This window comes from Mastomys coucha, unplaced genomic scaffold (assembly GCF_008632895.1).
Source record: "Mastomys coucha isolate ucsf_1 unplaced genomic scaffold, UCSF_Mcou_1 pScaffold15, whole genome shotgun sequence".
Classification (NCBI taxonomy): domain Eukaryota; kingdom Metazoa; phylum Chordata; class Mammalia; order Rodentia; family Muridae; genus Mastomys; species Mastomys coucha.
In genome coordinates, this window is record NW_022196897.1 from 1,575,606 (window position 1) to 1,589,779 (window position 14,174).

At 37.4% G+C, this 14,174-nt stretch overlaps 1 protein-coding gene across 3 annotated transcripts in view; it reads right to left on the reverse strand.

Moving 5' to 3' along the window:
* Nucleotides 1–603: 603 nt before the first annotated feature.
* The window catches only part of Trdmt1 (tRNA aspartic acid methyltransferase 1), a 36,731-nt gene continuing 23,160 nt past the window's right edge, over nucleotides 604–14,174 (reverse strand). For all 3 annotated transcript variants that reach the window (XM_031369048.1, XM_031369047.1, XM_031369049.1), the window contains 7 exons: nucleotides 13,748–13,813; nucleotides 13,003–13,072; nucleotides 12,202–12,285; nucleotides 10,608–10,951; nucleotides 7,859–7,916; nucleotides 7,231–7,360; nucleotides 604–2,139 (listed from right to left, as the gene is read on the reverse strand). In XM_031369048.1, the coding sequence (XP_031224908.1) occupies nucleotides 1,988–2,139; nucleotides 7,231–7,360; nucleotides 7,859–7,916; nucleotides 10,608–10,951; nucleotides 12,202–12,285; nucleotides 13,003–13,072; nucleotides 13,748–13,813 (904 nt within the window). In that variant the 3' untranslated portion in view covers nucleotides 604–1,987. The remainder of the gene's footprint in view (nucleotides 2,140–7,230; nucleotides 7,361–7,858; nucleotides 7,917–10,607; nucleotides 10,952–12,201; nucleotides 12,286–13,002; nucleotides 13,073–13,747; nucleotides 13,814–14,174) is intronic.

Here is a 14,174-nt window from a genome sequence, read left to right on the forward strand (position 1 = left end):
AAAAAAAAAGTCACCTGCAATTTTCAAAGATTTGATTAAAAATTTATGAGCATTTTTCTAATATATTCTCCAGACTGATGTCTACATTGGATGATGATAATTTGGTTTAAAATGTATACACTTGTTTAAAAAAGCCTGGAATTAAGTAAAACAATCAATAGGCTAAATTTGAGTCAGTTTTGAGTTAGGATAAATTTAACAAAAAGAGTAATATCTTAAGAGTTGTAAAATGAATAACAATATGAACTAACTAGTACCCTCAGAGCTCCCAGTGACTCAACCACCAACCAAGGACTATACACAGGTTAGGGTTAGGATTGTTTTGGCAGCATGCGTATAGTAGAGGATTGCAAAGTCGATCATCAATAGGAGGAGAGGCCCTTGGCCCTGTGAAGTTTCTGTGCCCCAGTGTAGGGGAATACCAGGGCCAATAAGTGGGAGAGGGTGGGGTGGCAAGCATGGGGAGGGAACAGGGGTTTGTTCTTGTTGTTTTTGTTTGTTTGTTTGTTTGTTTGTTTGTATTTTGGAGGGGAAACTGGGAAAGGAGAAATCATAAGACATGTAAATAAAGAAATATCTAATAAAAAAAGAAAAAAAGAGTTGTAAAACAATTTTTAATTTTTAAATAATATTAATTCTTTGAGAATGTTATACAATTTATTTGGATCATATTCACACTCCTTCCCCTACCGACTCAACTTTGTAGTCTCTTACCAAAAAGTTAAGTCCAATTTGTGTTGCTCAAATATGCTTGAGTATAAGACTACCCTGGGGTGTGTTCCACAAACTGGAATCACACCTTGGAAGAAAATCGACTCCTCCTCTCCCAGCAGCTACCAAATGCCAATAGCCTCTGAGCTACGGATGTGCCTTGGTACCCACCCTACCCACTCCATGTTGGGATGCTGTTCTGGGATTCAGGCTTAAGCAGGGTCTTTTGCATGCTGTTACCTAGGTATGAGTCCACATGTGTAGTTGTCCTGCTGTACCTGGAAAACATATTTCCTCAAGTCATCTACCACTTGTGGCTCATACATTGTTTCTGCTTCCTCTCCTGCAGTGATCCCTGAGCCTCAGGAGGGAGGGGAGGGACAGACATGTCACTTAGGGCTGAGTGCGCCACAGTCTCTCGGTCTCTGGGTCTCTGTGTTGCTATCTACTCCAAGAAGCTTGCTTACCTGCTGAATGTTGAGGGAAACAATAATCTATGGCATAAGAATCAATCATCAGGAATCATTATCATTCAAGACAATGCCCATTTAATAGAACTATGGTAACACTAATCTATGGTATAAGAATAAATACCAGGAATCATTATCTTTCAACACAATGCCCATTTAATAGAATAATACTAATAAGTTACCCACTGGGGCTCATAACCTGTCTAGCCACAGGTCTTTGAACCAGATAACAGGGCCAAGCATGGATTCATTGATCAGGCCTTAAATCAAATCATAGAGCAGTAGGCTATTCTCACCATACTCATGGGCATAGCTTGGCAGGTTAGTCACTACTGTAGCATTCTGGTTCATAGCTAGTTAAGAAAGATGACTATTTTTGCTTCTGGAAGCATGAACAGCACTACAAAAGTTAGCCAGAGGGATGAAGCTTCTAGGTCTACATCCAGTTAGTTTCTCCATGTTATATGAAACAATTTTTAAATTAACATACAAAAATAATTTTCTAAGGATCATTGTATTATTCATGTCACACATTATAAAATACTAATATACACATAAAATTCAAACATTCTTAAATTTGTTTATAGCATAATATAAAAGATATTTAATATATATGTTTAAAAGCTTTATAAAAATACTTGCCCATAAAGCAAAACAGCAATGTGAAGTTTATTGAATACATTAATATAAATTTAAGGAAACAATTGGATATGCATGTTTATGTTCCCTCTGGATTACCCACTAAAATGCTATTAAAATAATTTAGTTGAATTCTATAAGAATTAATTCAAGAGAGACTTTTGGAATTACTGTCTGGAATTAGAGGCACACTGCGACCCCTCCGAGGCACTTCCCCATCCTTCACACAGGACTGTGAGGAGCTCTGCTACTACATGTACGTTGAGGCTGTTGCCAAGCAGCCGGTAACGCTGCTTTACTGTCGTCTTCTCAGGAAACCCTAGAAAACAGAAGCGGCATTTACAATGCAATCACTTGCCATCCCAATTTCCAGGAGGAAAAGATTCCTTTTAGTACAAGCACACTGGTTATTTTATAAATACACTCACGCCTTCGTGGTCGAGGAAGGCCCTATGTATAACGGAGGGAGGGCCTACACAATGTCTCACCTCGTGATACTGTGGTTGTGATTGTATATGTGTACTCTTTGATGCGCGCACAATGATGAAATTGCCTAAGGACACATTCTCAGAGAGTATACTCATTATTAAAACACAAAAGATGGTAAATTGCTAATATGCCCATGAAGTTTTTCAAATAAATGAGAATTTGGAGACCAAAATACGGTATAGCATTATGCTATGATGACAATACAGTGAGATGCTGTATAACACAATTATATCACATGATATCAGAGTATGGTTAATGTTTACAGAAACATATGTGTTAATACACTTTGGAAAAATGGTTGCTACTATTTTTTCTTGGTAGTTTCTTTTACTTAACAGCACTTTTAGAGCACTCTAATTTACAACCCACAAAATTTACCTTTTAAAAATGTATAGTTCATGCATTTGAGGACTGAATTCACAAACACCTTCATTTTTATCACTTCAAAATAAAATAACAAAAAGCAAACAAACAAAAGAACAACACCACCCAAACCCTAAAAGCCCTTGTCCCATCAACAATCCCTTGTGTTCATTCCCTTCACCCACCCATAGCTCTACCTTTTGATGGCACTGCAGAGTTGGCTCTTCGAGTTTCATATAAATGAAGTCGGGTGGCATGTTTATGCCTGCCTGCCTTTTCACAGCCATCATAAGTTTCTAAGGCTCATTTACATTTCAGCAAGCTCTAGTACTTACTTTTTATTACTTAATATTTTTAATGAATAAAACCTATTTTACTTATCTCTCCTAATTGGTAAACATTTGAGTTGTTTCTACTTTGGTATATTACATATAATATATACATATTATGATGTTTCCCTTGGATAAGTGTCCAGGGGTAATAGTGCTGAGTCACGTATTATGTTTAATGTATGTGGAGACATCAGCACTATTTTACTCGATAGGAAGGAATGTTTCAGTGTGATTTACTTACATTTCTCTAAAACCTAATGATGGTAAACATTCTATGTGTCTATTAGCTATCTGCCTATCTTTGAAGAAATGCATATTCAAATCATTTTCACTTTTAAAAAAAATATTTATATGTGCAGTGATTTTTTTTTCTTTTTTCTTTCCCTGAATGCATGCCTCTGTGAGGATGTAAGATCCTCTGGAACTAGAGTTATAGACAGTTGTGAGCCATGTGGATCTGAGAATTGAACCCAAGTCCTCTGGATGAGCAGCCAATGCTCTTAACTGCTTAGTCATCTCTCCAGGCCCTCATTTTCACATTTTTAAGTTGGATTATTTTCTTTTTTGTTAAGTTGTAAGAGTTCTTTATATGTTCTGTATAGAGCCGGTTTTCATAGTTTGCCTCCATAAACTGATTTTCTCCTGTCTGATTTAATCACATTCAGTGTGCTTTGAAATAACAAGTAAAGAAAAAAAATATCCAATAAGATAAGGGAAATAATTAAGGAGCATTAAGAATAGTATAGTTTCATACATTTGTAATAAAGAACCATTAGGTGAAGTTGTTTTACCAATACTACACTTTGTATTGATTGCAGTAAGATAACAGTAATTACTATAATAAAGCTGTTAGCTGCAATTGAGCATGACTGTAAAGCTTATATCCTACATACAATAAGCCACAGGCAAGCATATTACTAATATCAAAGACTATTTAGTTCCAAATCATCCAGAGTACAAATGTGTTTATAGACAATCCTTTACACAATCCTAGGGAAGGGCCCTTAGTGATATTAAGACTACACTAAGGGAAAAAATGAGTTTAGAAACAGAATTTTGTTTTATATTGATATTAAAGTCTAAGCTAAGAGATGGAAAAATTATATAGTTCTTAACTTAAAAGGTGTTATTTTTAAAATTTAGATGTATTGAAGTAATGATGTCTTCAACACCAAGGCCACAAAGGAAGCACAAGGTCAGGACAGCAGCTCTGTCCAGCCAAGGTCTGTCTGTCTGTCCCACAGCAAACTACACACACACACACGTAGGCAGTCACAAGACACCAGGAGCCAAGGTCTCTCTGTCTGTCCCACAGCAAGCTACACACACACACACATACACACACACACACACACACACACACACACACACACACACACACACAGGCAGTCACAAGACACCAGGACAAAATGGCTCTGTCGGTATCTGCTTTTGTGCCCACAGCTGAGAGTGTTGGAAACATACATGAAGGACAGTTGTGTGACGGTCTACAGTAAGAGCTGGGCAAAACTGTCAGCACAAGCTCAGCGTATATTTTAAAAGAGCATTCAGCAATTAAAATATGTAACAATAACAAAAAAATAAACCATGAATTTGAAAAAGAACAAGGATATAGTTTGATCTAAATTTTAAAAAATTAAATAAAATAAAAATTAAAAGATTCCTCATACATTGTGTGTGTGTGTGTGTGTGTGAGAGAGAGAAAGAGAGAGAGAGAGAGAGAGAGAGAGACAAACCTCTATTTTGCTCAGTTCAAATTTTAAAGCAAAAATAACATTTATGAACTTTACAAAATAAAAATTAGCTATCTCTGGGGTCTACCAAGATGGCTCACTGCCACTAAGCCTACAGACATGAGTTCATGTGACCCATATGCTAAAAAGACAGAACCAGCTACTGTAAGCTACCTTCTGATCTATATACACATAATGCAGGTGCACATATGAGACTGTGCATATGTGCACATATACAAAGTAAGTAAATAAATAAATATTTTAAAATTATCTCTCTATATTTTAAAAATTAAAACCTACATAGTCTTTCTTGTGTAGGACATTATACAAGCATCTAAATACACTAACTCAGTCTACTGTCATAATACCTCATAAAGTAAGTGTAATAATTATCTATACTTTAGTTTATAAACTAAAACAGAAATGTTAATATAAGATAGAACTAGCAAAGACTCCTCTAGCATGTTCTGACTCTGGTCCCACGCTTCCACATCCCTTACCAAGTTTTAATATTCCCTAAGTAACTACAATGCTAGATGTAAAATGTGCTGAGCCTTAGGAATCTATTTTAACTAGACGATCAATAGGTTTCCTTGTAAGTCGAATGGAGAGTACACCTGATTGTTCAGAGCACAGGAAGACAGTAGCTCAGAAAGCAGACTGGAGCAGAACTGAGTCCACCCCTCAGCTTCTCTTCTACAATTTTCTCACTTCGCGGCATGAACCAAGACAAGGCAAGTCTGTGCCTTTCTGCAGAAACAATCTCTAATCACTGAGGACTGAATGAGATGATCAAGAAGGAAAAATAGTAATCTTTTCTTTTTTAAATTAAAAAAGAAAATAGAACACAATTACAGCGTTTCCCTTTTCTCCCTCCAATTTCCCCTATGCCTCCACCCTGGTCTCTTTCAAAATTATGATCTTTTTTAAGTGCTATTATTACACACACACATGTGCAAACCCATAAAATGTCTAAATAAATAAGTAAAAGCTGCATCAATGATAATGTTTTAAAAGACAGAGTAGAAAATAAAGCTGGTGGCTGCGATTATGCTCACAGAAGCAGCATCAAGAAGAGGTAAGTGAAATGCCCAGCTTGCTGTCAGTGTTCAAGAGGCTAGGGATCCATCATCACATTTGCTATTTATAATCTGAAGCACAATCTCTTTCACCCACGAGTCTCCTCAAAAGCAAGCATACAGCTCCACTGGATGGAATACAGCTTCCCTACTATGATCAGATCCTCAAGTAGGCTTCCCCTCTCCTTGCTCTGCAGCAGAATGGGTAGGTTGTCTTTCCTTTTGCCTACTGAGCCAGGTATGAAGAGCACTTTGAGACCTTGGTGTAAGAAACCCTGGGTCTATCTCTTAGCGCTAAGAGTGCGGGTAGCAATGGACCTGGGGGGCACAGAGCAATGGCCAAGGCTTCCTGGGGCTAGTCCTGGATTTCCTGCACTATGCAGGACTTAGGACTTTGCCTTCCCTTTATCTTGGCTTTTGTTTGTGAACTCCCCTGCTGCAGATCCCCTAAGGCTCTTGAAATGCCCCTTACATTCCTTACCGTGGAGAACAAAGGCAAATAATTGATAAGAATATATCTTTGCCAAAGAAGGGGGTGGGATGAGGGGAAAAACCCACAAATATAACCCTTATCCAACAACTAGTCAACTCAACTACCCTTTACCTTCTTCATCAGAAAAAGCCAGTTGAGCCCAATTGAGCCCAGCCGGGCCTGGTTACCACCTAATCCCGGCTACTTCGGGGCTGAGGCAGAAAGATCATGAATTTAAGGACCACGGGGGTTAGAGAGCAGGCCCCAGTCTGGTCAATATAAAACAATATAAAAACCAAATACAACAATATATGTCTCAATATAAAAATATATACAAAGGGAAGAGCTGGGGAAAGTATCCTGCTTGGTGAAGCCCACTTGAGGCCTCAGTTAACAACAACAACAACAACAAAATAAGCCTATTGAAGGGGAACCACCCCAGTCTAGTGTGGAGTTAGTTACCAGCCTATTGAAGGGAACCCACCCCCGTCTAATGTGGAGTTAGTTACCATACCAGCCTATTGAAGGGAACCCACCCCAGTCTAGTGTGGAGTTAGTTACCAGCCTATTGAAGGGAACCCACCCAAGTCTAGTGTGGAGTTAGTACCAAGTTCAGACCTATGGAAACAAGAACTTCAGTAGAAAGGGAATTCTATCAACCATCTGACGTGGTTAGTAACTGCCACTCTGCCTGAAGCCTGAGTGGACACCTACTCATTACTGGACTTAAGGAAAAGGGAAAATAAGGTGAAAAGGGAACTGACTGAGACATGACTGATGTGAGGCAGGAAAATGCCTGAAGTGTTAGCAGAATGGAATGGGGGCATTCACAACCTCACCTTTTACAGCAGGGATTCATTCATAAAATTTCCATGTGAGTTCCTAAGGAAGTGCTGAGAGCTTTAATGAAGTAAATGTGTGCTCTACATGCATCCCACATACCAAATTCTGGAGGAAAGCCGTGGAGATTTGCAATTTCTTTAGGTGTGAAATATCGCAGTTTAAGCATTGACAACTTAGCTATCTTTTCTTCTGGTGGCAAATCGGTAAGAGATTTGTAGATATTCTCAATCTGTTAAAAATACATTCAAAAGAATTAAAAAGTTCTGTATGACCAGACAAGATTTCCAGTTGTTAGGCAGCTTTAGATCAGCGGACAAGCAGTCTGCAATGCAGCACAGCAGCAGAATGTATAAGCAAATTGTTTCTGTGCAACAATTGTATAACTGGCTGGATAATGGCAACAGACTTGGAGAAAGAAGACTCACATAAAAGATTAGGATAATTTCAGTTTATCTGTCGTTTTGACCCCTTAAGAACTAAGACATATCGGTAAATATATAAATAAAAAATTATAGAAAACTGAGTCAACTAACAAAGTCAACTTTGTAATGCTAACAAGAAAATCAACAAGCAAAAGAATCACTTCACAAAAAGAAATTGTGTCTGTGTGTACAAGTAAAATCTATTGTCACCACCAGTTGAATATTTCAAATTATTTTGGTATTTTCTTAAATGTTAAATATAATGTCATGGAATGCAAAGTTTGATTTTAAAACCATACATGTACCTGCACATCCTCTGCAGTCTGTAACACGGAGCCTGTCCCCTCTATGTAGCTTCCATACCTGCAAAAGTCACATGAATGTGATGGAACACCTGATAGATTTTAATGCCAAATATTAAAAATATTACTTTGTGTGTATGTGTGAGTGTGTGTGTTTATGTGTGGGCATATGTGTTTAGGTGTGAGTGCCTGTGTCTGTTTGTGGGCATGCAGGCATGCATGTACATGCATGTGTGTGAAGGTCCAAGGACAACCCTGGCTGTCATGCCTTCAAGCACAATCCAAAGTTTTTTGGAGGCAGGCTCTCTCACTGGTATCAAACACAGCAAACAGGTTAAGTTGTCCAGCCATCAAAGCCCAAGGATCTGGGGGTCACTTCCCCAGAGCTGAGAACACAGTGAATGCCACCACACCCAGCTCTGTTTATATATGTTCTTGGTTCTTGTTGGGGTCCTTATGCTTCCTGAAAACAGCATACTCAACAGGGAATCACTCACAATCTTTTTCTAAAAGATATTTTTAAGTGATAAAATATTTGTGGAATGATATACATTTATATTTTTCTGAAACATTTTGAACAGTATCATTGAAAAATGCTTTGTAATTTAAAATAAGGCAAAAGACATAATTCTATTTAAGATTCTCAAAAACTAAATGTGGCAGTTGAGTTGTATAAACATCACCAAATGCTGTCTTAGTATTTCTATATTAATTGTTATATCTGCTATGTCCTTGCTAGAAAACACAAACTGTACTACAGAGGTCCCTGCCACATTGAACCAAATGGAGATAAAATCACATCACTACTATCATTTTTCTAATGCCTGAATTATAATTTCTTCTCAGCATCTCAAACCTTCTGCTGTCTAGTACCACATATACACGGCCCACTAACCTGAGTTTAGACCTGTACTCTTTCACTATCATTTTCAGTTAAGAATTAATTAGTTAAAAATTGCATAAGAAATATAAAATATTTCAGAAATGAAAGGTACATTGCCAAGCTAGCTTTCCATCACATGAGCACTCTCTTTTTACAATAAGGACAATTTAAAATAAAAATTAGAAAAACACATCAGAGAAAAATAACTATTCCACACCACCTTTTCATATGCTCTACAGTTAAATGTGTGTGCGCACATGTGTGTGAGCATGCACACCATATTTAGCAGAAGAGACTGCCACAGTAAGGTTTACTTTATGTCATCTTTATTTCAAAAGAATATCAAGGTTGCTTTTTATTACAAAATTGATAAGCACTAGTTTATGAGAGTCCTAAACAGAACCTATTGGACTTGGTAATAGACAACAGCTGAGTGGAATCTTCTTAAAGTAATAAATCCTTTGTCCTAGAAGCACAAGGCAGATCATAAGGTCAGAGTGAGTCGGCATGGCTGTAGGACAGTCCTGTCTTTTCCACAGACAGACAACTAGCAGCCAAAAAAAAAAAAAGAAAAAGATTGGACTTGTCACATCACAACTGCCTACCCATTTGAGGACCACACAGGAAACAGAGATAGGGTCCTTAGCTTTTTAACCTTTTATCCTAAAATGCCCAGTTTGCCTCATCAGTCTAAGTTTTTGAAAAACTGTCAAAAAAATTATCATAAGTAAAGAAAGCCAGAGCAAAACCCTAAAGTTCAACAACAGGAAACCAAACAGATTATGAACCTCTTTTGCCATGAGCACAAAAAGGATTTTCATATTACCATGCAACAATATCCAAAGATTGTGATTATCTTCCAAGCCAGCATTTTGGAAATTCTTCTGTGCCCTCTTAAAAAGATTACCCGGCTGGGCTGAGCCTGTTGACTATTTTTGCCCCTCATGGAGGGTTGGGGAGGGTCACAGACTTCACCTGAGTGTCTAGCTGCTCTCTGCTACACATTCTGTGTAACTCTGCCTTAACTGCGCATGACCTAGGGAAGGGGTAGAGAGTTTATAGGCTAGGGGAGACTAGATGAAGTATCTTCCACCTGTGTAGATACAAGCAAGCCCTCGGTCCACTGTAAAGACTTTCCAGGCTCAGTCTGCCGGAAGGCAGGACATCCTGCCTCTGAAAGTAACCCCTCACCCATGCTCTGGAAGGAAGCCTGATAAACTCACTGTCTCCTGGGAGCTAACGCTGGTGGAATCATGCCTTGGTTTTGGCTGGGACCTTAGGAGAACTATCAGCCAGGATGAGAAAAAGCTTCTTTATGTTCGGTCCAGGAAACAATATTAGCAACAACCCCTTCGGAAGGCCATGCAGTGCACTGATATCACAGGTTGGTGGCCATAAATAGGAGATGGCCAACAGACATATGTAGTAGGGGGCTTTATAATCTTAGTAACTTAAATTCTGAAATATGAGAGTATACTATTTATTTAAAAACCTAAATGAGTTTTAACTTTTAAATTATCACTGGATGATTCAACTTTATTTGTTTAGATTAAAATATAATTTTTAATTACACTGATAGATAGAACTCTTGAGGTTTAATGTGTCTCGCAGAAAATAAAATTAACAATTCACAAAGTATGGAAATCATGTTAACATAAGTATTTAATCTGTAGAAAGGTCATTCACAAATGGCCTTGTCTTTTGTGAACACTTTGTGGGTGGTGTACAGAATGTCCTGCACAAGGAATGCTCACTCTTGTTCTACTGACAACTGGGGAAAAAGTCAGTCTACGAGAAACACTGTATAAAACTGCTTATTCTGAGAAGAACTAAAAGACTAGCTAGGAAACCTGGTTCTCTCAAGCTTACCCTTTAGTGAAGCACATGGACCTTCTGGAAGTGGGCCTCACGATGTCTAGTAAGAGAGCGTACCGCAGCAGTGACCTTGGTGCTAAGAGGTACTGATCCATGTCGCCATCTTCAAGGAAGTCTTTCAGCATCTGCACAGAGACGTCACTGTCTTGCTGGTGTTTCCTGTCCATTTCTTCTGCAGTTTCAAGCTTAAAGAGAATGGCATCTTTTCCAGAACACTGTGTGCTGCTGCTCTCAGTGCAGATGCGTGGCCCAGTTCTCTTTGCTCTTAGCTTACTTTTGTCAACTACTGCATATTTTTGTGGCTCAACAGTTACAATTTTAGGAAACTCCATCAGTATCTGGCATTAAATAAAAAAATACAAACTGTCAAAGTTTTATTTAAAATAAGAAATAAATCAATAATTTTAACTAAACCCAGGCAAACCTTTTAGCTTTGATAATGCTCACATTGTAGATTGCTTGCATTGACACAAGTTATTGGCAGAATAGTCATCCAGTCATATGAAAAGTGAGCTGTGGCGGATTTACTTCTCAGAGTTCCTATTTATTGTTCTTACTAATGGGAAAACTAACAAAATTTAAACACAGTAGCACTGTTGGAACAGAAATGTAAAAGCAGCACTGAAAAATGCACAAGGAATTAAAGTTTACCAACTCCCTCATTAAGAAGGAAGTACTGGAGTACCTTCACATTTAAAGCCAAACTGTTTTTACTGAAAATGCTTATGGCCCATGAAGGGTGAAGGTGGGCAGGAAACTCTTTTTGGAAACTCATAATCTTGTAGAAACTTTTATTTTATAAATGAGAAAATATTTAAGGAATTGTTAGTGATTTTGTCTTCCTTAACATACTTTTTACATTGTTTCTGGACCTGTCCAGTATGAGAAAGAATGTCTATCACAGGGGGTCTAACAGCAGACCTGGCTCTCACCAGTACAACTGACTGGCGATTGAGCTTTATTCCTGGTGGTTATGCAGAGCAAAGGTTATTGAGCCACTGAAACTCTGTTATCATTCCTCATTTCTTATGAAACATATAAAATCATTCACCAAGAATCCCAGCATAGCAGTTGAGAATTTGATGTTAGCTTCTAACTAATCATTACTACACTTTAATTAAGATAAATAATGTTGGTGTCACAGATAGTATAATAAATATGTTTACAGGTCAATTTAAAGATAGCATATTGTATTTTATCTAAAGTAATACTTGACTAATGGTTTAACTGGGAAAAAGAAAAGACAAATGAGCCAGGCAGTGATGAAATGAGCCAGGCAGTGGTGGCGCACGCCTTTAGTCCCAACACTTGGGAGGCAGAGGCAGGGGGATAACAGTTATGGAAGTTATGATGGAACACAGGAAAATAACACTAATGATAAATTTTACACTTACAAAGCCTTTGTGAGTTTTGGCTTTGTTTAGTCTAGTGAAAAGTGACATCGGGAGAAGCAGAGGCCTGAAAATGGACATGAAAATGACCTGCATTATGAACTCAATGGCATAGGAGCCCTAAGTAGTGACTGAGAAGAAACTGGGAGACAGATTCATCCACAAGTAAACACCAATATCAAGAGCAACAGCAATACCTGTCCAGGGGCCTGGAAAGGGAAAGGCTCCGACTGAAGCTTTGCAATGAGAAAATATCGTAGCCTGGAGTTTGGAATGCCTAGCTGCAAGCAAAACCAGAAGGGAGAGTTACCAAAGGAAATTCAGCACCTAGCATAAAGACTCGAAGACAGGCACATAGTTTCTCCCAAAGCAAATAATATAATAATAGTAGAAACATGAAATTCAAATATAGGTATTCTTGGCTATTTTTCCTTTACTTTTAAAGAGAGGATTTACTCTAGTCTAGAAGAGACAATGATATGACAACTTACATATTAAAAGTTTAAACTAGATTTTCTTATCATTTGTGGATAAAGAACTATATAATACAGCCAATGATGATAAGAAGCCAAAAAGAACAATGATATAAAATCAGTCTTTCACAAAACAAGTGGTTTTGATGTCTTACATGAAATGAAGGCATGCTTGCAACCTAATGTCACATAACGGAAAGGAGTTATAACATGTCAACTTTGCTTTTGATCTTGCATTACTTTGAGCATTACTGAATACAGGACACCCAATTTTACATATAAAAATTCCATATATTTTCAAAACCTACAATCACTTATTTTCGAAAAATAAAAATGCATGAGATTTAATGAACCTATTTTATATACAAGCAAATCAACAAGTATGCACTATGTTCTTCAGAAAGTAGGACCTATGATTGAGCTAATTTAACACTTACATGAAATATTAAAAATAGATTTATTTTGTTTATTATATCAAATTCTCTTAAATGGTAGCTATAGAAAGGTTTAAATTGTGGTACCTACAGAGGAAGGAGATAATAAGAATTCTTGATACTGAAAGTCACAGGCTTCTATTGTTTGTATCAGCAGCTCTCTGCAGAGAGAAAAAAAGTCAAAGCGAAAAGCTGCCAGCCCTTGCTTAGAAATGGCATTCTTATAGAAGAGCTCACACAACACTCAATCATCAGTAAAAACCCGATTGTATTCTACCCATTTAGAGGCAAGGCTTCTAAGTCATTACTTGAGAAACTGCATGTTAATAAAAAGATAATAGAGGAATCTCTAGTACAAGTAAATAAAGCTGCCAGACAATGTGACCAATTGCTGAAAGCTTAACTTGTTAATTAATCAGTACTGGAACTGAAATCACAGCTTCCCAGCATCCATAAGAGGAGAACAGGTACAAGTAACAGTGACTCAAGGACTCTGTTAGATGTAGATACTGTTTTTTTCACATAGCCCACTATCTGAAGAAACCCTGCCTCTGGCTGTCTCTCCCATCTAAGTAGGGTTATAAGTTCTCATTGCAAGGCTGCTCTTAATTAAAATATTTTTACCTAGAAATACTTAATATTAAAATCAGTACTCTTTCTGGAAGATCAAAATAAGAACAGAACAAGATTTTATAATATTTTATATTATTGGTAAAAACAATACTAACTAATAAAATGTCAGAATATATACTTATTATTGAGATCCTTATCTCACAACAGTGCCTATTATAAAAATAGCAAGTCTAAAACATATGCAAGACAAACATATTTTTTACCTTGTAGAAGATACTTCAAAACCTTTGACATTTTCTAAAAGAATATAATTGGGTAACTTTTGTAGTCTAAAAAACAAAACAAACAGAAATACAAATATTGAATTACAAAGAAATAAAAAGAAAATCACAACTTGTGAGAAATGGGGTTTAAATAATTTTCTCAATTTTTTTAAAAAAGAATTTTAACTATTTTATTCATTTTTTCTCAAGACATGCTATATACTTGAGAAAGTTCACACTTGAAGAGTTAATTCCATGGGAGCACATCTCAAACTTTCATAGGCTTTCATAGGGCTTCTGCACTGCAAACCTCACAGGGTGGTCACTGAGCCAGGGTGGCAGCACTCACTAGCACTGGGAACACCTGCAAGGATTACTCCCAATGAGCAAAGGCAAGAGAATCCAGCTGCTTACGGAGAGGCCTGTC